General features: G+C 43.4%; 1 protein-coding gene across 3 annotated transcripts in view; it reads left to right on the forward strand.

Annotated features, from left to right (window-relative positions):
* Positions 1 to 686: 686 nt before the first annotated feature.
* The window catches only part of KLF3 (KLF transcription factor 3), a 29,546-nt gene continuing 5,404 nt past the window's right edge, over positions 687 to 24,828 (forward strand). The window contains exons 1-5 of one of the 3 annotated variants that reach the window (XM_074587807.1): positions 687 to 1,359; positions 5,436 to 5,474; positions 12,133 to 12,229; positions 19,270 to 19,765; positions 20,229 to 20,379. In XM_074587807.1, the coding sequence (XP_074443908.1) occupies positions 12,173 to 12,229; positions 19,270 to 19,765; positions 20,229 to 20,379 (704 nt within the window). In that variant the 5' untranslated portion in view covers positions 687 to 1,359; positions 5,436 to 5,474; positions 12,133 to 12,172. Of the gene's footprint in view, positions 1,360 to 1,381; positions 1,628 to 1,857; positions 2,081 to 5,435; positions 5,475 to 12,132; positions 12,230 to 19,269; positions 19,766 to 20,228; positions 20,380 to 24,828 lie in introns of those variants that run through there. The other 2 variants (XM_074587809.1, XM_074587808.1) reach the window with 2 other exon arrangements.

Raw genomic sequence — 24,828 nt, forward strand, 5'->3', positions numbered from 1 at the left:
CAGTGAAGTAGTGGCAGCGCCTTTCCCTGACCGATGGAGCTGAGACAGCAGGACAGGATGTATTTTTTTCTTTAAAAAGCATTGCTTTGAGTTAAGTCCCTGCTCCTGCCCCTCCAGCTTCGAGAAGCGCGCAGGCAGGGGGAGGACCGGGACACACACCCCCGCCCCGGGCCGGTGCGGGGCAGGGGGAGCCGAGGGGAGCTGGCAGCGCCTGTCCCCGCCTGCCCCTTCCCCCCCGGCGCGGAGCCGAGGCACGCCGGGACGATGTCAGCCATAAAACCACCACCCCGGCCGGGGCCTCAGGCAGCCAGCAGTCCCGGCGGCCGGGGAGGGCCAACTGCCAAGCCGGGGCGGAGGCGGGCCGACACCTCTCGCCCCACGCCCGCCGCGCTCCGGCCCGCACCGCCGGGCCTCGCCTCGCCTCGGCCCGCCCGGCCTCGCCTCCTCCCCGGCGCGACGGGGCGCGGCGCGGGCAGCCCCGCGGCGGCAGGGCCAGGGAGAAGGGGGTGAGGAGCGGGGGGGGGGAGGTGGATCGCCGCCCGGCTCCGCGCCGCCCCGCTGCCTTTCCCAGCCCCCGCCGGCGAAGCCATCGCCCCAGAGCCAGCACCTCCCTTCCTTCCCCCCCGGGCGCTGGGTGTTGCTGTTGTTTTGCCGCCGCGGGTCGGCCGGGGTGGGCGCGGAGGGAGGGCAAGGGGGTGCGCGGCGGGGCCGGGTGCCAGGCGCACGCCTCTGCCTGACACACGGGCGGGGAAGGAGGAGCTGGACGGGCAGGTTTGTCAGCGGGGCGGCCCCGCTCCCCTCCCTTCCCTTCCCCTCCCCGGGCTGCCGGGGATAATGAGTGTCTGTGCGAGTCCGTCTGCCCCCGGGAGGCAGGGCGGGCGGCGGGGAGTCGCTGCGTGCCCGCCCGCCTGTTTGTGCGCGGTGACTCGCCCCGGCCCCCTCGGCAGAGCCTCCACCCCGCGGGCGGGGAGGACGGGGGGGGGAACCGCCCGGCCCGCCCGAGCCGCGCTCCCCGCCGTGTGACCCTCCCACCGCCACTCACCCCGCCGGCCCGGGGAGCCGGGCAGGGCCGAGCGGCGCCGGCGTCATGTGACAGCGCGGCCCGGTGCCAGCAGCCCGGGGGGGAAGGCGAGCGGGCGGAGGGCGGGAGGCAGGGCGGCGGGCAGGGCGGGCAGCTCCTCCTCGCACACAGTACCCGCAGCCGCGGCGGAGGCGCCTCAGCCGCGGGACACGCCGGCCTCCCGCCTCGGTGCCGCCCGAGTTCCGCCCCCCCTCCTCCTCCTCCTCCGCCACCTAGCGCGACCCCCGGCGCTGCGGGAGCCGACGAAACCTCGGCGCCCTCCGCACCGCCCGCCGAGCGTAAGTGTGAGGGCGGCACGGGGGGGGGAGGGGGGGGGCCGTGGGATGGCTGCGGGGTGGAGGTGCCGGAGGAGGAAAGTTTCCAGGCACTGCGAGCGACGGGACGCCACCGGCAACCGGGAGAGCGGGAGCCGCAGCCGGGGCGGCGGCGGGGCCGGGGGGTCTCCGTCGAGGGCGGAGGGAGGAGGACTCGCCTCAGGGGCTCACCCCGCCGCGGCTGTGAAACTTCCTGCGCGGTGAGGCGGCGGGAGCGGAGCGGGGCTGTGAGGTGAGGGGGGCTGCCGCCGTCCGTCGCGCCCGCCCGAGCGGGCAAGCGCACCTGTGTGGCCGCCGGCGCCGCTCCTCCGGGCCGGGGCCGCCTCCCCCGCCGGCTGCGCTGCCTGGCGCCGGGGAGCGGAGGTGGGGGGGGGAGCGGGGGGAGCCTGGGGCCTCCCGGCCGCCTGCCCCCGGCGGGAGGGCCTGCGGGCAGCCCGCCCCTCAGCCCCCGGCCGCCCGGCGGGGCGTGACAGGCTCGGCTTCGGCGGGGGAGCGAAGTGTCACCGGATCCCGGGCGACAGCGAGGGGAAGGGGACAGCGGGTTCCCTGAGGGCGGTGGGGGTAGCGCCGGGGCCGGAGGTCACCTCTCGGCGGTGTCCCCGCTTTAACTCCCGGAGAAGTCAGGGATGAGGCCGGCTCCCAAAAATCCATCCCTCGTGTTGCCATCAGACCGCTCAGCCCGGAGGTAGGCGAAGTTAAAACGCCTGGGACAGCACCTCGGTTACGCGTGGAGTTAGAAACTGCCACCGTAATTAGCTTCCCTTTTCTGGATGCCTGCTTGTTGGGTTGTTTTTTGGGTTTGTTTGGTTTGTTTTTTTAAGCCGAAATGGGAATAGGAGTTAGTTGCTTTGGACGTTTGTCAGGTGAGTGCCTGGCACAAAGGAAGGAAAGGAAAAAAGGAAGGTTCATCAACAGGATCCCGCGCTGGGAGATCACAGCACCTCGCCGGAGGCTGGGAGAAATAGGTCTTCTCTTTCAGAATAGCTCTGGTGGTCATTCCAGAGTTACATGAAAAAGAAAAAAATAAATTAAAGTTGCTTTGTATACTCCCCCGGTGATTTGGGTAGCGTACCTGCACTGCCTCCGGTGTGTTATTTGCTTCCTCACCTTTGAAAATTCAGGAAGTGTCACTATTTGCGGAGCTGAACTCTGAAGGTTTTATTGTTGAGTAAAGCTGAATTTGGGTGGCTGATAGGAGAGCTCAGAAGTCTTGGCTTTATTTACACTAACATCCATAAATGTTCATTACCTGTATTGAAAACAAAGGATTACACGGCTGCTCACTAGTGACTTTTCCATAGAATACTTTTAAGATACACTGTCTTGATAATCGCATGGGGAGCTATTTCTTGTGTGAGAGGAATTACATCTGGATTCGATAATCCTGCCCGACCCAGAAGAAATTTATTTCAAACTAAATTTCCCTTTGTATTTTTAAGAATATTTTGTCTAGTATCAAAATACAAAAAACGTGAAAATGACTTGAGTGGCCTTTCTTATTTTTTCCCAAGCAGGCGATCACTTCCCCCCCCCAGCCCCGCACAGCCCTGTTATAGCTATGCTATGGACCGCAAGGGAGACTGGGGGTAAGGTCAGGAGGAAAAAAAAAAAGATACTAAATGGTCTCTCCCTTCCCTGAGAAACCATGCAAAATTTCCTCTAAGTAGCAGAGCCACGGGAGAGCCCTTAGGTACTGTGAGGATTTGACCTAGGCAACACCTGTTTAGCCAAAAGCAAAAGTCTTCAGATAAATAATGATGTAAATGCGAATGAGATTAGTCGAAGGCTCAGAGATAATAGAGGTGGGAGTTGTACAACCACCAAATTACTTACATTTCCAGATATTCAGTATGAGGAAAGTAAGGAACTGATACCATCGGTATAAAACCTACACCCACAGGTTGCTGTGTAGATGCTGTAGCAGCCAGTTGTCACCTCATGCGTGTTGTTAAACTCCAGCCGTGAAACCCCACAGTAATTATTAGTGTTACTGTGGCACTTGTCCACATAATTTGCAGTAGCACATTCTCACATTGGATGATACTAGATGTCCCACCCACAGTATATAAATAACTGATGCAAAGTATGTAAGAGAAGAGACAGTATTCAAAACCGTGGCTTTGAAGGAAAACAAATGTTGAAGTTATTCTATTGCATGACATTGAGGCAAGCTAGTGCCTTTCCTCTGCCTCGTGTCGTCAGCTTATTTCATTTATTCAGCTGTATATTTGGGTGCTTCAAAAATAGAAGTACTATATCCACAGAAAATCGGGTCCTGAGATGAAGCCTGAGTGCACGTGAAACAGGGATGTAGAAGGCTAAGCGTGCGATGGCCTAGAAAAATGTACTTGGGTGCACTGAGTGATGTCGGTCCTCAGCTGTTGAGCAGTACTGACCAAGAGTGAGATGCTGTCCGGGACAAACCCCTTGGTTTGCGCATCACGCCTGCAATGGCCTCATCCCCCTGGCTCTACAAAGAAGGTGGTTACTGGCAGGCTGGGCGCTGCCTCTTTGATGCCATGAAGCTGTAGCTCTGTTTCGCTCCTGGCACTCTGTAAATACAGTAATAAACCAACTAGTCCCAGGGAAGGTTTCAGCTAGTTGTCATGACCTGTGGTGTCTAAAAATCTCTCGCTCCCTGATGTTGAGGGAGCCTGTTTGTAAATAGGGCAGGTCCCCTGCATTAGGACAGTGTTTTTATTCACACCCAGTGAACAAACACCTCCACCCACTGTTGTTGTTTTAAAAGACTCCAGCTGCTCATGAATATAGGGTCAGGGAGGGCCGCCTAAATGTTTCTCTGTGCTTTCTCCCCAGCGCAGCCAGCAGAGCTGTTTCCTGTTCTTTGTTTCAAGGCTGGGGTTTGCGTCACACATTCCAAGTGGCATATGTGGTGCTCTTTCCTGTTTCAGGCTGTTTTCTGGCGGATCAGTAGCCTCGTCCAGGCCCCTTGTCACTGCCCCTCAACTCCCAATCTCCACCCAATGAGTTATCGTGTCTCTACACACTCGCGATTGCTTAAGATGCCTGTCTTATGTCATCATGAGGTTTCCAAGTTAACCTTTAACGCACGCCCTCGACTCCACAATGTAGTTTTGGGGGTGAGCTGGAGAGCTTCCCTTCCTTCACTGAAAACTTGTGCTCCAGTCCCCAGAAAGTTGTGAGCCAGTTTTCTGCTCTTGCTTGCTCAGCAGCTGACCTGGAATAGCTCCATTAAAGTCACGGAGATACACTGGTGTAAAAAAGAGCGCGAGAAGAGGATCCACATCTGTAGGTTCACACTTGTAAGAGGGTTTTGGCTTCTGCCCTTACCCAACCTGAATGGCCCACCGTAAGCATTTTGTATTTCCAGATCTCAAAAGGAATAGGTATTTTCTCCTTATACAAACTAGAAGATTCACTGTCTTCCAAATGTATTACAGAAAATGAGGCACTGCTGGCTAATTTTGCTTTGGAATAAATAGGTATGGCTGTCCTACAGTTTGCATTTTTGAAGGCATAAAAATAAATTTTTTACTCTCGTTTTTATATTTATCTTTTCCCCCCACCCTGTTGCAGGCAGACATAGAGAAACATTGAGAGGAAATTCAGAGAGAGAACATAAATCTTTCTGTTGCTTTGGATCTGACAGAAGAAGAGCTAGAGGACCCAAGCCAAAGCTCATTGAAATCAAGAGAAAGACTTGCATTAACTTCAATGGGCTTTGAATCAGTCCCTGGATGAAAATGCAAGATGGAGTGTTTATTCTTCTCTGTCACTTATGGGCCGGAATATGCATAGTTCCTGTACACACAGAAATACTTCCACCCTTTCATTTTACCCCTTTTTTTATTTCACTCATTTTTAAGTAATCTTCGCGTTCCTGACGTTGCTCTTTTGGATGCTGAAAGTTAGCTGTTTGTGATCATTGCAGGTATCTTTTAAGAAGTATCTGAAATACATGGTGTAAACTTCCTCTTTCAGGGCTAATTGTATGTGAAAAATAATTTTTACTGAATTATGTGCACATCCTTACATCAGCTTGTTTTTTGTCTGTTCAGAAATCCAGAGAACAAGAAGTATTTGGCCACACAGTTTTGGTAAGTTGTTTCTTGATTATTTTCATTTGTTACTCTCAGTTGTTTTTGCTTAGTTGTTTTCCTGTTCCTTTTAGAATATCATGGATGAGTTTATCCATTAGAACCCGATCAAAAATCTTAATTCTGGTACTGTTAATTTGCACAGGATTTCAAACGTATTTGATCTTTTTTCCCATGACAGAGGAAAAGTGTTGCATTTAACTGCATTTAATATTGGAAACTGTTGTATAATAAATGCAGTCAGTTTTGTGGTTCACACCTTTTTGTAGCCAGAAGTTCTACAAAATCAGGGATGAGATTAAAATTATAATGGTTTTGTAAACCAACTTTTTAATATTAATTAACACCGCTAACAGGAGGTCTTTTAGAGTTCTTTTATGCTGTCAGCATTGAAGCTTTGTGTTTTCATTCCAAGGCTAGTTGCTTCCAATCCAGAATATGAAGTTTGGCAGAGCTGGTTTTAGGAGAGATTTAACCCTTCCCTGTTAAGCATTCACTTGATGCCGAGGCTTCTTTTGAGGGTTTTGTAGCCGTAGTTGGTATCTCCCAGGGGAAGGAAGTGTAAGTGTAGATCAAACAACTGGAAAGATAAAGTTCTAACAGGTTTTTAATAGTAAACTAAGTCAGAATGGAAAAAAAAAAAACACACAACAAACTCATGGTCTGCCTATCATTCAGTCAGCATGTGTTACCAACAAACTAACTTGATCCATGAAGGATGACAGACTTTTAAAGAGTCTAAGCTCCTTTGATCACTGTTTCATTTGTACCCACTACACTATCCATCTCTTCTCCCTGTTTGGTTTTTTTTTTCCACTTCCGTAGGTACATAGAAGTTCATCGACATTTGCCCTGTATTCAAATCCTCATTCAAATTAATCGTTTAGGCTATTATTCATAAATCTACACTTCTTTTCTTCAGGATTAGATTTTTTTTTTCTTCTTCCCCATACTATCAAAAATGTTGAATCTCTGCTTCGTATGTTTCATGAAATAGCAGAACCCTTTACCTAAGAGAACGGTGTTTTCTGTCATTCTTCCCTCATAATAAAAAGATAGAATTTCTATTTCTCCTTTTAAATTATCTTCAAAATTAACCTCTTAAGAAAAACACAACAAAAAAACAAAAGTTCAGTTTGGAAGGGAAAGATTATCATACCATTCCACATACTTCACTTGTTTTCAAAAGTCTGATCTTTTATCCTTACTAGACTGTTTCTCCTTCTAAGAACTAGCTTGAGACAGGAAACCAGACAGCAGTCTGCCCTGATAAGGGAGAATATTGTCTAATGGAGGTGCCTCAAGAGCTTTTCTTTCTCTCCCTCTTAGGTTCAGTAAATGTAGAACTGGAGGTTGAATGGGGTTTAGATGGGCTCCATTTTTCCTTCGTAAAGAATGTATTTTCTTAATGAGCACTGCAAGAACTTTTCTGCCCAAAACTTTTACCTGCAAGAAAGCCATTTCCAGGCATGTGGCTTCAAAGAGCCTGTAACAGTATTATCGTAAATTTAATGGAAATACTGATTAGTCTGTTACACAGCTGATAAGTGATTATGTCAAAACGGTTCTGGGTCAAACGAAGTGACATCAGCAAAGTTAGGATGCACAAGTTGTGCAAAAAACCAGATTTTTCAGCCTGCTTGCAGTTCTGACGGAAGATAAAAGATTTTTCAAGTCAGTAAAAAGACAAAATAGTCTGAAATACTAAATAACAGAATCCTACGGAAATACTCGTTTTCTTTGTGCCTGTCAAATAAAACTTCCCGCAGAAAATTTTTGCCCAGATACCGTTTTCTTTTTACATGATATCCTAACATTTTCAACAGTTATTGTTGTTTCCTAGTGGAAATGCAGTGAATAAACAAACGCAGAAGGCTGCTGATCAGTGAACCGTTTTCTTGGTATAGGAGTTCTTCACAGATTTTTTCCCCCCGTGCTGTTCTTCATGGGCTGGCTGCTCTGGTCCATTCCCCCAGCACCGTGTCTGGGTCCCCTGCTCTTGCTTTGCCTGAGCCCGACGGCTGTGCTGAGCTGCAGAGTTTCTTTGCCTGCTGCTATTTTGGGGCCCAGTGCAGTTAGGCGCTTGCTTTACTTCCCATTAAAGTCAATGGAACTTTACCAACACTTTTTTTGCTGACTCAGGTCTTGATGAGCAACTGGTACAGTAAGTGTAAACACATCTCATTACTAGCCCTGGAACACTCTTTGTTTTCTAGCCTATCCAGGGAATCCTGGTCTCAGAAACTGGTTTTTCTCTGTCAAGCTCTGTTTCAAGGTTTCACTGAAGAAGACTTCTCACCCAGGTTCAGAAAACCTCCCCACCCTTTGGATTTCATCAGTGGAGAGTCTTCTGATATTATCACTTCTCCTTAGTATCAGGGGAAGTTTGACTTAAGGCTCACAGAAGTAATAGTTTCACAGCAACAGCCCAAGTCCCAAACACCAGTTGTCCCAAATTGGAATGAAGAACTTTGGCTGCATGACTTAACGTTGGCTGCTAGATACCACCAGCACTGCAAGAGCAGCCATGTCTTTGCAGAGGGCACTCTTGCAGTGCTAATTTAGCAGGTATCATTACATTATTCTGTAATTATACCAACAATAACAATCATACCTTGAAGCTTCCAGACAAAGCCTCACTGTACCTCGGGGCAGCATTCCTTGCTTCCCCCAGGCACAAAGATTGAGAAAGCAAACCCCTCGCCTGCTTCCATGCAGGGTGAAGAGCGGGAGAATTCATGGTCACCACCCCCCTGTCGGCAACAAGTCAGGCCACTGTCTGCTCTTCCTGGTATTTAATGAGAGCAAAGGCTGTATGCTAGAGGGAGGCTTTGTTGTCATTGGATGTGCGGAGTCAAAACTGGCTCTCCACCCCACCCTTTCCTTTTTCCTTTCACAGCAGGTCTGCAAAGTTGGTGGACCTCGAAGGTAGATGCACAGAGCTGCCAGGAGGAGCTGCAATGCGGCTGCTCTCCTCCAGCTGCTCTGCAGTGCAGATGTGCAGTCTGGGCGTATTCTTTAACCGCTTTGCTCGTTTCATCAGGCTAAATAATCTGTACAAGTCCTTGTTGTCAGAATACAAGTTAAGTACCTTTAAGCTTTCATTTACTCTTCATTATGTCTCTGAAACAGTAAACCGTACCTGTCAGGAAGTTAATATCAAGAAATCTTCAATCCTGACAAGGCGATGAGCTCTCCTGATGATGAACTTCCCTTCTGGAAGGGATACTTCACTGCATCTTGGATCATAAGGGCAGAGTTTGTGTTTTTTCTGGCTTTCTGTCTTCACTGGACTTCAGATAGGAAAATACCGAGGGACTTCGCCTGGACTTTACCTTGCACCTGCCCTTATTTGCATACAAAACCCCATTGCTTCATTTGTCTTTCTGAAGTACAGGGTGTGAGCAGAATCTTATCAAAAGCCGTGTCCTGTTTGGACAAGTTGGACTGACTTGGCAGAGATCCACAGGGTGGAGTGAATGGGAGGAGGCGAGAAAGTAAAACCGGGTGGCTTGTTAGCAGAAAAAGAGAGGGAGAGAGAAAAAGAGAAAAAAAAAAAAAAAAAGAGGGTGGAATGTTTGCCTACCGGATGGTAGTTAATTATTTAGTTTCAGATTACATGCATGTTAAATTCTTTTAACCCACATGAAAAAAACCCTTTAATGCAAAATAGTTTATCTAGTAACGTGAAAGACAAAGGCCCTTACTTTTTAATAGGCTTAATATGAATCTATTGTTGTCTTCTCACTCTTTTTTCTAGTGTACCTCAGGAATGAGAGGCGGTATTTTGATTTTCCAGAAATTAGTTGTATTTACTAAACAATTTGTGGGCTTTCAAACAAGTACGTTATGAAGTCAGTGTGTAAAGTAGAACCCAACTGTTTTTTCATTCCTCTGTAATAGAAACAGATTAGGCTTTTTACCTTCCCTATTGCCCCCTTCTCAAATGTTTAGGAGAGAGAGTTTTTGAGTTAGTAGGCATGATTTTGCTAATAGACCAGGAAAAAATACTGACTTCTTACTGGAAGTAGCGTGCTTTATTTGTGTGTGAGTGTGCGTGCATTTATTTTATTTGTGAGTGTGGCCCAAGCAATCGATTTGGAGCATTTATTTAAATACAAAGAGAATTGGTTTTTGAGTTTGTTTGCAGTCTTGGCAAAGTGTTCTTCTGCTGAATTTTAAATGCCAGACCCAAAGCTGGTTTATATTGGCTCTGTAGCAGCTCTACCCATTTCCACCAAATGAGAATCTGACCCTCTGGTCTGGACTGACAGGACCAACCGTTACGTGTTAATTAATTTTCTTGAAAATTGGTTTCCAGTCGCTATCAAATGGGGAAAAGAAACCTGCTGCTCAAGAGTCTCAAGTGATAAGTGCTCAATTTCTGTACTATGATGCGACAATAAAAGTAACGTTTTTCTCTGCTGTTCTTAGATGACTGCGCCTGATAAAGACTGGGAATTACTTTTCACTTTTATTCAGAGCATTGCACTTTTTGTTGGCTACGTGAGTCTAATTCCTGCACAGTAATTGAGAGCCTTCTCAGGAAACACTCAAATGTAGCATGACACGTGAAATGGGTATCGAGTGTCTTTCACACACTTTCTTGAGGTAAAAGGTGAAAAGGAGTAAATCGTAAACGGAAGAAATTCCTCCTTTCAAACAAGAAAAGTGACAAAAAGAGTAGCCTCGGAGTGCGACTGCTTCCGTAGAACAAACTCTCTCCTCTCTCTCTCCCCCTTCCTACCCCCTTGCTCTCTTTCTTTCTTCTCTTTCTCCCTTCTGTTTGTCTCTTCTCTTTCCTTCTTTCTTTTCCTTCCTGCCAGCCTGCCTGCCTTGGTGTGTCACTTTATCTATGCACATATAAACTAAAATTTAATGCATAAATACGTGGATATATTTCCGGGAAGACGGTCTTCTGAAACATTAATTCTAGCTATGTGAAGTGTTAAAAACCTGAAAAAGATAATAATTCAAAGAAAAATAGTATAGTTAATAACCTCTTCACAGGCATACCTAAAGTATTTACAAAATTATTACAACTTTCAGCAGATAGTGCCATCTTACACAATTGCTTCTAAAATAAAACTACTTGTTAAGTTTAAACTGGAAATTGCATTGAGCTGCTCTGTTTCACTTTTTTTTTGCAATTTGGTTTTTTCAGGCCTTTGACTTCCGTAAGGAGAATTAGAATTATGAAGATACTTTAATTTACTTTTGATACTTGTTTGTTTCAATTATTCAAAATCTACACAGTTTTAATAGATTTACATAAGTCTTTAAACTTTATTCATATACCTGAATAATTAATGATAGACTTCTAAAACTCATTCTATCTTTCTCTGGCAGCTCTTAACAAATTTTTATCTATTAACACACCTGATAGTTAATTGCAAGATTGTTCATTAGTGTAGGCTTATTAGAACTGTTTTAATGTGAGCAGGTACATCTTAAAAATTTCATTTAAAGTTCTTGGAGAATTTTCCAGCCCCAACTACAAATCTGTTGTTGAGCCTTTAGCCTACTTCCGCAGGGTGAAATTCTCTGGATGGTGTAGTCTGGCTGTATTCCTTTCTTTCCAGTGCCATCTACTGGTCGAAATTGAATTTGTGTAGTTGTTTTTGGCTTGTTTTTTTTTTTTTGTCCTGGCATCTTAATAGAGGTCATGCCCCTTTCAGGCAGGGCTGTGCACTGTACAGTGTATGGTCAGAACTTCCTCCTTTAACGTCAGTCGTGTAATGTATAACCTGAAGTGATTTATCAAAGCTTGCCAACATCTAAATGTCATGGAGAACAACTTCCCTTTGCTTCTCTTGGTTTTTACCCTGTACCTTTATGGCTTACCCCAGAAGAGATAGCTCCTCCTTTCCTTCACAGCATCTTTCCAGGTTGACTATGGCAAATGTGTAGTATGGGAGTTAAGTTATGACATGCTTTATGCTAAGTACTTTTATTTCAGGCAGTTTGTGATAAGTCAGATGTGAGGTTGAACACTCTGTAGAAAGAACAACTGAAGCTGCACAGAATACAACCAGATTTTTTTGAAGAGCTTTTCTTTTGCACAGTTAGCGCAAATTGTTGTTGAATTGTCACTAAATCTATTATCTCAGGGAAATAGCTGATATATTTTTTATGTTAAGTCATTACAGCGTGTTGAATCTACCTGTCAGTTAGTCCTGGATTTTAATCTTTCTTTAGCATTGATTTCAATATCAGTGTACGTGGGTGTTTCAACTTTTCTATCAGGACAAGAAATAACCTCTCCAGAATCAGTTCACTGTATTATCAGCTAAACAAGATTATTCTGAAGTTATAATGCTGATGAGAAATACATAGTCTAAACCGTGATGTGTTCACACACTAATGACAGCTAATGAAAGTGACAACTCTGTGATCTTGGTATGCTGACATGCACAATAAAAATTCAAATTAACTTTCATTAAAGTGAGCAGATGTCCCTTTGCTTCAATAGCAATAGGGAAAGAATAAACTTTCAATAACTGAAATATTTAAATGAAACTCAGTCAAATATTTAAGAGCTGTGTTAGAGATGGATAAATATTCACATTAATCTGACAAAATAGTAAGTTCTTTAGAGTTCTGAAAGTTGATCAGAGGGTTTTCTGCAGCTTTCTAACACCTTGTCTTTCCCTTGCAGGCCAGAACATCAGAGGCATCAGAACAGGTGAATAAAAAAGATGCTAATGTTTGACCCAGTCCCCATCAAGCAAGAAGCCATGGAGCCTGTTTCAGTGGTAAGACTTTTAAAATATTTTAGCTTTTGTGATGACTCTATAGTTTTTCCATGTTTAAATTCTTACCAAGTTTTCTCTAAACTTCGGACTAGCCTAGGGAAGGCTGTGAAGTTGGGTTTTAGGGCAATCAAATTTACATTCTAGGAAAACTTTTTCTGTAGTATGTGAATTTATTGGCCCTAAATGACCTACCCCCTTGCCTCCGCTGGTGCTCCCATTCCCAGAGCAGAAGAGGGAACATCCAAGTACTCCCCAGCCACTATGGTGCAAATATGATCCCTGAAGCTCAGGCTGCTGATGGAGGTGGGTTGAAATTAGGTTGCCAGACTTCACAGTGAAGTGGCGAGGGCCTGTGGTTTCAGTGTTTCTGAACCTTTGAACTAAGCAAACAGCCGCTCACCATCCCCTTTTCTGTTTCTGTCATGGTCTTGAAAACCTGTGCCTGGGGCTAACTCTGCGCTCTAAGCAGCAAAAAAAGGAGGGGCTTTTTTGCTGGGTAAGCCGGGTGCATGACCTTACCATGTGAACAGATGACAACCAGGGCAGTGGAGGAGGAATGGGGAAAAAAGGGGAAGGGGAGACTTTTTTTTTTTTTTTTTTCTGATTGGCTTAGTTTTCCATCAGCTTGGTGTATAGGGTCGTCTCAGAGAAGAGTCTGTTCAGCAAGAGCAGCAGGCACGTATAGCTGGGAGGGGGACAATGGGAATTGTGATGATTTAGGCTGCCAGGGACGTATGGCCTTAGGAAGCGGTTTCACGTATACTTCACCTGTTCAACTGCAGGCAGCTGCTGAAAGGGACTCTTCAGGCTTTTCTCCCTCCTTTCCAGCTTTGTGTCTCCTTCGTATGACATGAGGCAATTGTGTGGCCGCAGAACGATTTGGATCCTTTGGATCAGCTCATTGAACGGTCAGAGCTGCTAACCAATCAAAAATACCCTTATTTTTTGGTCAGGTCAAAGAGCTGATCTGACTCATTCTGCAGCTGCTAGAGCAAGGGCAGGACGGAGGGTGAGGGAATGGGACCTCCCCTTTCAGCAGTAGCCTGCAATAAGATCAGATCAAGTGTAACATGAAACCACACCCTTGGAAAAGCCGATCAATTAAAAGGGTGAAGTCAGGGTGCATAAATTAGAGTGCACTAAACTCATGCTCTGAACGGCACCTTTCAGTGAAAAGTCTGCTTGCTGTTTTGTTTAAAATGTAGAACAACTGTCATCAATTTAAATGCATCTGTAAGCAGTCTGATTTCTTCAATGCTATTAATAAAACTTTTTAACAGTTAAGTTTATATGCAATTCAAAATTACAGTTTGACTTTCATGGGGTTTATTTACTTGAGAACAATGATAGAAAAATAACTGATCTGTCACTGAGGGTGTACATCTGACAAATTCCAATATCGGGGTCAAGAAAGAACGTTAGTATTGTCCAGTCTGTCTCTGTCACTTCAATCACAGTTATTGCATAACCATATTAAGATTAGTGGTGATTATCTACAATTATCTAAGGATATCTAATGGAGTCCGTCAAAGGCAGGAAATGGGCCACTTTTACAATAAAAGTGTCATTACCCGAATAACAGAAAATCCCTGTAGGGACACTGTGGGCTGTCTTTTGTAGACACCTGTCTTCATCTCCCAAGGAAGGTTCTGCAGTGGCTTGGGATGATGCATGAGAGACACAAGGTCCTGCCCCAGAGAGCTGTGGGCCTCTTCAAGATGGCCAGGGTTGGTCCCTCAGCAGGCTGACCAGGAGGGGAGTGAGCGCTCTTCCCCAGGTTGGCAGCTGAAGGAAAAACTGCAATGGGAAGAACAGGAGAGCATTTTTGAGCCAAGTGCATTTCAAGACTGTAGTTCCAAATGTTGCTTATTCTATACCGTGTGCTCCTTGCAGAGGCGCAGTACCTCCCAGGCGCTGGACCTCTGGCATCATCTTGTGTGTTCTTACAACTCGGTGTCATCGCTCTGACCAGCCGTTAGAGACTATTCAGAGCATTTTACCAAATCTGTATGGTTACCTTTTCATTACTGCATAATGCAAAAAAAGAAAAAAAAAAAAAAGGAAAAGCAGGAAGTCCAGAGAAAAGGACATTTTTTGAGTGAGGCTCCCCTGATGGAGATGACTCTGGTTTCCCTCAGGCTGAGGAGTGTGTGTGTTTCTGTACGCACGCAGGCTGTTCAGCCGCCAGCCCTCAAGGTCCTGGCTTCTCCAGCGCTTCTTGGTCTTGCAGCTTCCTTGTAGCCCTGCCGCCATGGCTCCCCAGCAGAAACTGCTCTGGAGACACCTCTGAAGGGAGGAATCATGTATGGAGAGAACATAGGAAAGGACAGCAGCCACTGTGTTGGGTTTCTTTACCTTCTTTTGAGAAGGTGGAAGGAAAGAGAAACTATTAGTGTGATGTTTTGGAGGTGCTGAGCATAGCATTCAGTTCACTGTAGGCTGACATAAGTCTTAAATCAGGATTTATTTGTATTTTATCTGTCATTCAGCTAGTATCATTAGAGGCCAAACTAGATGAAGCCCCTTAGGGGGGTTTCCTGAACACACACTTTATATAGGTGTATGTATTTATATACCCACACGCATATATAGGTATACTGTAGATATAAAGTCTGTCTTTAAAAATTCCCAGTAGTTGGGCTGGGAGAAGGAAACAAATTATGGTTTTGACACCAGTATATTTCAGGGTGTGTGGCTGAAAGGATTAACTATACTTCTCAGATGACTGAAGCTCGCACCCACAGTATTTCATCACTCTACCAACAGGTCATGCTATTTATTGAATTATTGAACACATTTTATGAGAGTTCTTAATGAACTAGTGACAAAGTCATCTGAGTCCTACCCAGATATTTGCTGTGAGAACTTTTTAAACGTTTTGGACAAATACCAGTGACCATTTAGTGAAAGAAGTTGCTTTTTTATGTGTTACCATCTTTCTTTTAATTGAAATAAACTGTTTTTCTCTTCCCTTCCATCAGTCCCAAAACTACTGTTTCACCTGTTTTAAAGACAGCTATGTTACAGAAGGGGTTGAGGTCTTAAGTAGTGTACTGGAATATAAATTTCATGTGGTAAGGATGCTTTTTCGTGTATTAGCTATTATTTGATTTAAATCCTATTCTCCTCTTACATGATACTAATTTGACAAATTAGTGTAAATAGATAAGCAGGTTCTTCACTTGTTTCTGTTTTCCCAAGAGCCTGGCTAAATTTTTATGTTAAATTTATAGGGTTACATAGTTTATAAAAGACTTGGTGAATTGCTTCAAAATCTGTTCGCCTGTATAACCAAGAAGATGTTTCACTGTGGCAGCGTAACAAAATTTAGCAAATTATGTCAGATTAGTGCTTGCTAATGTCCCCTTCTGGAAGCAGCAGATTTCTGGGTGGTGATAGGTGTGCTTGTGATGTATTTGGCCAGTATTTATTCTTGATAGACTGCTAAGAGAAAAAGCATGGTGATTCTTTCTCCTTTTGGATTTATTGACTTAATTGTGTGAGCCACATGGATATGTCTCAAGAATATTAGAAGTTCCTTTGATTTATTTTCCAGTTTCTTTGTGGCTTCAGTGCTCTGGGTTTTATTATGGACAAACAGCAAGGAAAGGTAAATTAATTGCTTTGTAAGGACAAAAGAGTGATGATATCAAGCATAAAAAAGAGCTAGAAGGACACTGTAAAGGAATATACATTGAAATACAATCCTGCGTCTTTATAGTGATCTACTGACATACTGTTCTGCACAGGGGTGTTGTGGAAAGCAGAATTTACAGGGAAGTGGGAATTTGTTGTTTTGTTTTTTTTTAATCCAAGTCGGACCAAACTCCTGCTTAGGCTGTTAATTCCCACAGTAGAAATCCAAGGAAAGTGTATCATCTTAAACATTGCAGGGAAATGGAACAATGATACCTAATTTTCCATTGTTCCACCAGAATACTTCACATAAGTTCTAGGACAGGTAAGAAAAGAGTGATTTTATAAGCTGTGAAGTACACTCCTGCTTCCTGCAGTTGGTGGCATTTGGAAAAACAAAACACGGCTGGTTGGGCTTTTTCTTTGTTTGCCGTTGTTAATGCTCCCTGTTTACAGAGAGATACTGTGAAGTCTTCCATACTCTCCCATCCCATATTCCCCAAGGGGTACCGTCGGCTTCCCTGGCAAAGGAAGGGAAAGTGACTTCCCAAATTCGAAAGCAGTGGTGGTTCATATCAACCTAATGGCAATTGCTGTGTCCCAGGCAGCGGGAAACTGCAACTTTGCTGTGCTAAAAGATACAGGAAGCTTAACTTCAGAACCAGGAGATAGGTCTGAGTGTGACTGACTCCAAACGAACAGGGTTTCAACCACGGTTCGTTGGTAGCGAAGCAAAAGTGTTTTCCACCAAACAGAGCATCTTGATTAACGGCAGATATTCTGCTTTTCATTGTTGTGGCATTCTTCTCAACTTTTTCACCCTTTTTCTTCCCAACACAGATAATTTGTCGCACCACATTTTTCTATCACAACTTTATCTGCAGTTCAGATAGAAACATAGCAATTAAAATCGCAGGAGGAAGAAAAGTGTAGAAAAATGAGTCAGCTTCCCCAAACTGCCAGAAAAAATAGATGATGTTAAATCTATGCCAGCTTAATTACAACAATGAAAACCTCCTATGCAAAATAATGCAAGGCATATGGGGTAAAATACCAAGTCCCTAAAATAATCACTTCTTAAAAACATCAGTATTTTCTTCCTAATTCTTGGAAAGTATTTCTTGCTTGTCTAAATATATTTTATTTAACTTTTCCAGTTTACAGTTCTCTGCGCAACATTTTAATAGTTTGGTATTTTTTCAACACACACACACCTGGTGTTACTTGAAGAGTGGAAAGAGGATAACTGTTTATATAGAAAGGTTACAGCTTGGAGATGCTTCGTTCATTAATAGACTCATTGATGGAAAAAGATCCCTAAGATGAAAATTACAGTCTTTTTCCTTTCTAATGTTCTTGCAACGGAGGAAATGTTTGTAGGTTGTGATCATCCCTGAGAAACTTGCAGCACTGTAAATGCACTGATGCTTAGTGCTATGTTGTAGTAAAATTGATACTAACTAGAAAAATGAAATGTAACATGTAATAGGGTAAAGAACCCAGATTTGGGACAACAGGTGGAACATTTACAGTTTGTTGAAGCTGAGTAAACTTTGTACTGTAAGAAACTAGCAATTTTAGCAGAAGTACTAAATATCTCTTACATGTTTAAATTTTGAGGTTTTGTCTATGCCCATAACTTGATCAGATTGAGTAGATATTAAATACTGCTAAATATTGAACTCTATCAATATTCAGTGGCCTTCATCACTAGAATGCTAATAGCTGTGTCACTTGGCTCCACAGAGGTGTCAGATCTGTAGAACTCGTTTTAGCCAACACTGCTTGCAATAATGGCATTTTAATAGAATTCTGAGGAACCAGTTACCATCAAAGATGAATGTTTTTATGGACTGAGTTGTAAGAACAGTCATAAAGAGAATAAATAAAGTTTCAGAGGTTTTAATGTCATATTTACTGTTTGAAGATTGATCAGCATTGTGTGTGCTGCTTTATTAGAGTATTTTATGGAACAGGTGACTCAGCTTTGTTGTGTTATCACAGTGTTGGAAGCATAGTAGGAAAATCTAATATTTTCTAAACTCACTGTTTCAAACAGTAATCGAAAAGAAGAAAAATACATTTGTGTCATTTTGCAAAAATACTTTTAGTTAACATTGACATTTAAAATCACGTAGTGTCCCTCACAGGGAAGACAGAGGTAGGAAACCAGGAAGATGTACTGCTAGAAGTTTTCACACCAGGAAAAAAAATAATTGAAATGTCATGGAAATGATTGTATAAAAATGCAGTAGTTTTATACTTCTAATCTCCTTCACTTTCTACCATTCTGAATATTTTTTAATTCCACTCATCAAACTCTTTTTGGTGCCAAAGAATTCAGCAGTTTTTTAATATTAGTGTGAAACTGCTTAGCCTTAATGTGAAGCTTTACGTACCTATAATCCAAAGATAGCATTTTATTTCAAAAAATTTTACAGCATCTAAGGGCTATAAAACTGTGTAGATTGCAGTTTCTATGACTATCTGCTGTTAGAACATGACATCGGCTTCCATTGTAAGTAATCTGTTAGTAAACAACCTCAGTTTCGAACACTTTTTAGATGCAAAATTGATCTGGATAGTTGTTTAATAATACAATGAATGTTAATACTTCTCGGGTTATAAAAATTATTTCCACTAAAATGTGGAGGTCATCACATAGGTCAAGATTAGCTTTGGGGTTTGTGTGGTTTTGTAATGGGAACTGCTAGCTACCACTAACAGGAATATTCTTTCAACATGCCAAAAGTTTATCCTTGTACTAGTTTTCCAAAATCAGACTGGCTAGTTATCTGCTTTATTCCTTAAAAAAAAAAAAAAAAAAAAGGTTCAGAGTTTACCTTTTTGTGTTCTTGAGTTTCTCACCCATAGCTTATATAGTTCAGCTATGTATTTTTTATTGCTTGTAGGGTTCAGATGCGTAATTTCTTTCTTTTGTGGTGATTGTTTTCCAATTACTTAAGCAGTTGATCGGGACCCATTACTTGCCATTCTAAGTCCAGTTTTAACTCCCCTCTTGCTTGACTTCACGATACTCATCATAGGGTTATATGTTGGGCATAGCACCATGTATCTCCCAGGTCAGTTAAGTAATGTGCAGCTTAGTGTACAAAAAGCAGTTTTTAAGGGAGAAAGAGAGTTGAGTAAGCCTTGAGGATTTGTTTTCATCATCTGTTTTACATTGCTTCTGAAATGGTTTGTGAATCTACTTGAATAACTTCCTTTGTGTGAAATCTTAGGTTTTATTTAATTCACTTTTATTTAGAAAGTACATTAAAGTGCTTTCTTGAAACTTCTTCATTTTGCCTGAATTGTATTAGCCGCCTTTCTTTTTCAGCAGTAATTGTGTGTGTGTTGATTTATTGTTTGATTTTATTATTTTTTTCCACTCCTTCTGACAGTCATACCCGTCCAATTACATGGACCAAATGAAGCCAAACAAATACAGCGTCATTTATTCTACACCGAGTATGTTGCACAACAAATTCTACTCAAACCCCGAAGGACTCTCAAATGGAATCCAGATGGAGCCAGTAGACCTTACGGTGAACAAACGAAGCTCACCACCTTCGACTGGGAGTTCTCCTTCCCCCCTAAAATTCCAGACTGTGCACAGGAGAACTTCCCCTGGATTGACTCTGTCCTCACCCAGCTCACCTCTCAGTAAATTCACCCCGTCACCCCCAGGAGTACAGCCTATTTCCATGCCAATAACGATCCCACCTGTAATGGCTGCTGCTCTTTCGCGCCACGGACTGAGAAGCCCTGGAATCCTCCCGGTTATACAGCCTGTTGTGGTCCAGCCAGTTCCTTTTATGTACGCTCCCCATCTTCAGCAGCCCATCATGGTGTCCACAGTTCTTGCTGATGAGATGGAAACTCCAAGCAGCATGCAAGGTTGGTGTTGTCAGTTTCTTTCTTATGCCGTCTCATCCTGGGAAAATAACTGCCTATCCGAGCACTTTTTTTGTGTGTTTTTTCACATTTTAGGAAATGGGACATAATTCCTGTTCTTCTACAATATGCAGGCATAGAATTTACTGTGTAAATACTTTACCCAGCTTATAAAGTCGTATTCTGTTCTGATTTATACCTGCATAAAGCTGTTTATCTACTGACATTCAGACTGATAAAAATATTGGGCTGATGAAAGTTAATAGAATTGTTTTGAATCATAATTCATCAGGAGATAGACTAAAACTGGAAGATTTTGTATTTTAGCATAAACTGTGACACTAAAAGTAGAGTTGGGGGATATTTTTTTTGTTTTAACTGTAGATCTTTACGTATATATTTTTATTTCCATAACTTTACATAGTTTTGGTGTGTTGCCTTCCCTCTCCTCCCCTCCCCCATACAGTGCCTGTCATTGAGTCTTACGAGAAGCCTACGCTGAAGAAAACAATCAAAGTAGAGCCAGGAACTGAACCATCGAAGACTGACTTCTATCCTGAACAAATGTCACCTCCGATGATGACCTCATTGTCTCCCCAGCAAGTAATGTTGCAAGAGTAAGTAGCTAACAGTAGGCCCAAGATCAGCAGAAGAATTAAAAGAAGTTCATTGCAGCAGTTACCAATTTTGAGGAGCGGGAGGGAGCATTGCTGTGCTTTAGAACGTGTGAGAAAATACAGAAAAACATCCTTCCCCCCACACACTGCCACTGTGAAATGTTATTTCAACTTTTTTTTCTAGATCTGCCATTTATATAATGCATTTTTACAGTAGTGCTCGTCCCAATCCTACAGTAGGACTCCCAATAAGCCAGTGGTACCTGTTCATGTAAAACCAGCAGCAAACTGGAAAGATACTGTAAAGACATTTCATACTGATCTCTGTATTTATGTTACCTAAACCACCTTTCTTTAAAAAGATTCTTGTGACTTTCTTTTCTTGGAGGACCGATTTGTCTTTCAAAATATTTTGGCTACTTGGTGGAAAGAACCCTCTCAGAGCTCCAAGTTCTGTGTATCTCCAGTGAAATTCCATGTTTACCTGAGGCCATTGTTCTGTGGGTTGTTCTTTTGGCAACTCAAGTAGCGCCTGTAGCTCACTCTCCTCCCAGCCACTTGTTTCCACCCCAGTACCAACTCATTGTGCTGGTGCAACTGTTACTGGGGCCACTGCATGAACCGCTTCACAGATCTAACTGGGTTTAAAACAGTCCCGTTTGCAGAAGGCAGAGCAAGGGCTAGAAGGAAGAAGTGAGGTCTGGGGCAGAAACTTTTAAATTGGAAATGCTAAAAATTTCTCAGGAAGTACCTGAGGAGCCATAGGCACCCTTCCATTTCCCATTTTCCCAGGGAAAATTCTGTTAACTTACCAAAATCGTGGAGCGGCCCGGAGCCCGGCTCACCCTTTCATCAGGCAGTGCTCTGTCAGGAGCTGAAGTTGGGAACTGAGCTGGGCTCAGGGTATGTAACCTCAGAGTCCATTTCTGCCCCTTCTTCCTGCTCACTATTGCCCTCGGAGCAGTTGAACGGGACCTCACCTTCTAGGATGGAGAAGAAGGGCTCTGAGCCAGACTCCCCAAACCAGTGTGCGAGTGTGGGGTGTTTCAGAAAGAGAGGGAAAGCACGGGACGGGCAGTCTGCGTTGCCTTCAGAAGGCAGCCTCTTCCTCCTGCTCAGGACAAGTCAGAAGGCACACCGCGGCTCCAGGGCTGACTACATTCTGCACAGCCCTCTTGCAGGCACCTCTCCTCATTTTCAAGTCTCTAACCAGCTTAGATGCAGGTTCTGGACTGCAGGCTCTTTGCAATTAACTCGTTGCCAGCTAGCTTTTGTAAACTATCTGCTGTTTATTTAAAAATAACCTTATGTTTTATTACAATAAACATGATAAAATAGTAAACATCCATGTTTACTAGGTGGTTACTTATCTTCCACAATGGGCCTACCCCACAAGGCAGTCAGGTCTGTGTCTGCTTGTAAGTAACTCCTGCTAGCTCAGGACTATCAAATGGTTCAGTGTTCTTCGTTAGGCCTCTTTAACAAGAGCAAACCAGTAAATGCTGTTCCCGGCTGATACCACACCCTTCCTCCAGGGCCGAGACTTCTGCAGACTTGTCACCTGCATTAGTGATTTGCATTAATTATTTCTTAATGAGTCCAGTTTCCACAGGAAACCCATCCGCTGAGCAAAGAATATAAAATTTTGTATAACGTGGAGGTAGCGTTGCTACAGAAAACATTTGAATAGTCCACGTTTCCAAAGCATCTCTTCTGCATGCCCATGCAGAGCATTATGTTTATGGGGACCCTGTCCTCACATTGTAATGGCTTAAATTGCTTCCTAGCCGTCCCGTAGAGCTGCAGTTCTTGCTCGTTCCTAAAGCCAGCCCTTCCCAGTTCACATTCTGCTGTATCACTAGCAAGAAGTTTGTAAATGGTAGTTTTTATCTTTTTATCATTCAAAAAGAAATACATAGGCAAATTATCTGAGTTACAAGACAGAGACCTAGACCTTTATAAAATTTCCTGTTGTCTCACAAGCTTCATCAGCCTCTCTCCGCTTTATGAGCTCTAGTTAGGCAATGCTTTTTTATCATTTTCCAACTGCCCAAAGTGCACTGTTCAGACACACAAGCTACATTAAAGGGGCATAGGAAACGTTCAGTCTCACTTTTGAGGGACTGATTTTGCTTTAGTGTTAGTTTTTGTCCTATACATTATATATATGTAATGTTGGTGGCATTTCTGTAGGGATTGCTGGACTTCCTGGTATGTCTGATAATTGACGTAACGCTGCCGTTATTTCTAAGATGAAACTTGAGGTAGTAATCTCTGACCAAACATAAGAAGCCTCATTAACATTGTATTTTCTTGTGACTGCAAGTCTAACTCACGCTGTCAACGTAGTGTGGTCTGTCAGTAAAAAAGGAGAAAAAGCTGTTGAAATTTTAACATGATTTTTGGAAGATGCTCTTGTCTGTTGGAGAATGATGCTGAAATGGCTGGACTTACATGAATTTGTATCTGGTTGTGTAAGAGGGAATGAAAGAATTAGGGCTGTGTATTTATTATTTGCTCTTACTTAATATTTACCTCTGATTTTTGACACCGCCTTAACCATTTTTTAAAACTGCCACACCCTACCTGATTATTGATAACATTCTGTAGTCTTGCCAGCCTCCTTTCCTCTAAAGGGAAGATGAGACAGGGACGAATTCCCCATGTTTTATTTAAACCATCTTAGATTGAAAGCCATCACAACCAGTGTACAGACAATATATCCTTTTTCTCCCTTTTTCCAGAGGTCACCATGCCCAGGACTAGCCTCCACACACAGGGATTTAAACCAAGTTTGCTTGCTGGCCCAAGCCAGAGCTTCTCCAAAAAGACTAGTGTGCAGCAGCATTAAAACTGAGCATTGCTTTAGAGAACCATTTCGTTGGAAGCTCAAAGCCTGCCTTTCTTGTTTGAGAGCATGTACAGCTGTGTCTCACATCACCATCTTGAGTTTTTCCTGCCATCACAATACTTTTCGCTAGATTTAATGTGTAGTTGACGAGTACATCACTCAACGGTCACAGAAACACCCAAGAAAGAGAATTTGGCTCCCAGTTTCAAGCTTGTAACTCTAATAAAAGAATTAGCAACAGAATTAAACTTTTCCCACATCAGTAGTTCCCATCCTGCTGCTGTGGAGACTAATAGAAAATCTTTTTCTTGTTAAACCACGCACAAGATTTGTTTTGCTGTGCCTGATAAGTCTTTTTTCATTTGGTTTTAACCAAAGGACCTTCAGCACATGCCCTTTATTTTGCTGAGAGAAGTAGGTAATCAGTGTTTCTGAAAATTAGGCCCTAAAGGAACTTGGTTTAAGTAACCCATATAACCTAGTGTTGTAAAATGTAATTCAGTCAGTAAAGAAATGTGAAATACAGTAACTGAGAAGAGATGGGAGTTCTAAAAAGCTTGTTTCTGTCACATGGAGGATCTGCTTTTGCAACAAGGAATGCTAATATCTGCACATTATATACTAAGTTTCAGTTAAAAGCTAAAAAAATACATTAAAAGCAGTGATGCAGATCGGCTAACGGGTTGAAAAATGCAACTTTGTGAGGTGGCAAGATTTGTAATGCCACTTACCTTTTTGACAAACTTTTCTAAATTCTGAAATTTTGATTTCCTTTTCTAACACTGACATGGAGGAAGGAATCAAGGCTGTCCCCAATTCCACAGTAGGGGTGTGACTCAAAGCTAAATATCCGCAGCCAGTGACACCTTTTTGGAAGCTCCATGTGCTTTCACGTGCCCGAATGTTTATGTTTTTGTTTGTTACCGACGGCCATATGTAGTTCGTCCACGCCTTACCTGCGCTCTACCTGTGGGCTTCAAAAGCAAAAAAACCCGATGTTTATGAAGGTGGAGGGACAACTTCAGACATCCTGTGGGTGTGCCACGCAGCCTAAACTCTACTTTTAGGAATTGACGTCAGTGGTACAGGGAGGCCGCACCCTCCTGCCAGCACCAAACAGGAAATTCTTAATTACTCTCTAAAGGAGTGGCTGGAACAATAAAGATTTGAGTTCTGCTTTGAAACCCTAAAGATACAATTTCTTTAATAATATGGAATATCTGTTTCCAATTACAAGCGAATTAGTTGGCGTTTGAAGGAAGGAGAAAAATTGCAAAGGCAGGCAAGAAAAGTTCACTATGAACTCAGAGTTTCAGAAATCTGGGTTTGACTGAAAAACAGGAATTGGAAGGGGATTTTTCCTTTGTAAGTTTAAAAAAAGCTAGGGGGTAGTAAAAATGGCTACATCATGCCACAGAGTGAGTAAACATTTAAAAATATTACTGCTAGAATACACGAAGTTTGCTAAACCCTCGAATTTTTCGACATGCCTGTAATGTTGTTCTTTCTGCCAAGAGACGGAGTGGTGGTGAATAAAGGGCTCTGTCATGAATCATATTAGCTGAGGTTTGCTGTGCTAAATGTTTTTCATTTTTAAC

The sequence above is a fragment of the Larus michahellis genome, chromosome 5 (assembly GCF_964199755.1).
Source record: "Larus michahellis chromosome 5, bLarMic1.1, whole genome shotgun sequence".
In the NCBI taxonomy this organism is placed as follows: Eukaryota; Metazoa; Chordata; class Aves; order Charadriiformes; family Laridae; genus Larus; species Larus michahellis.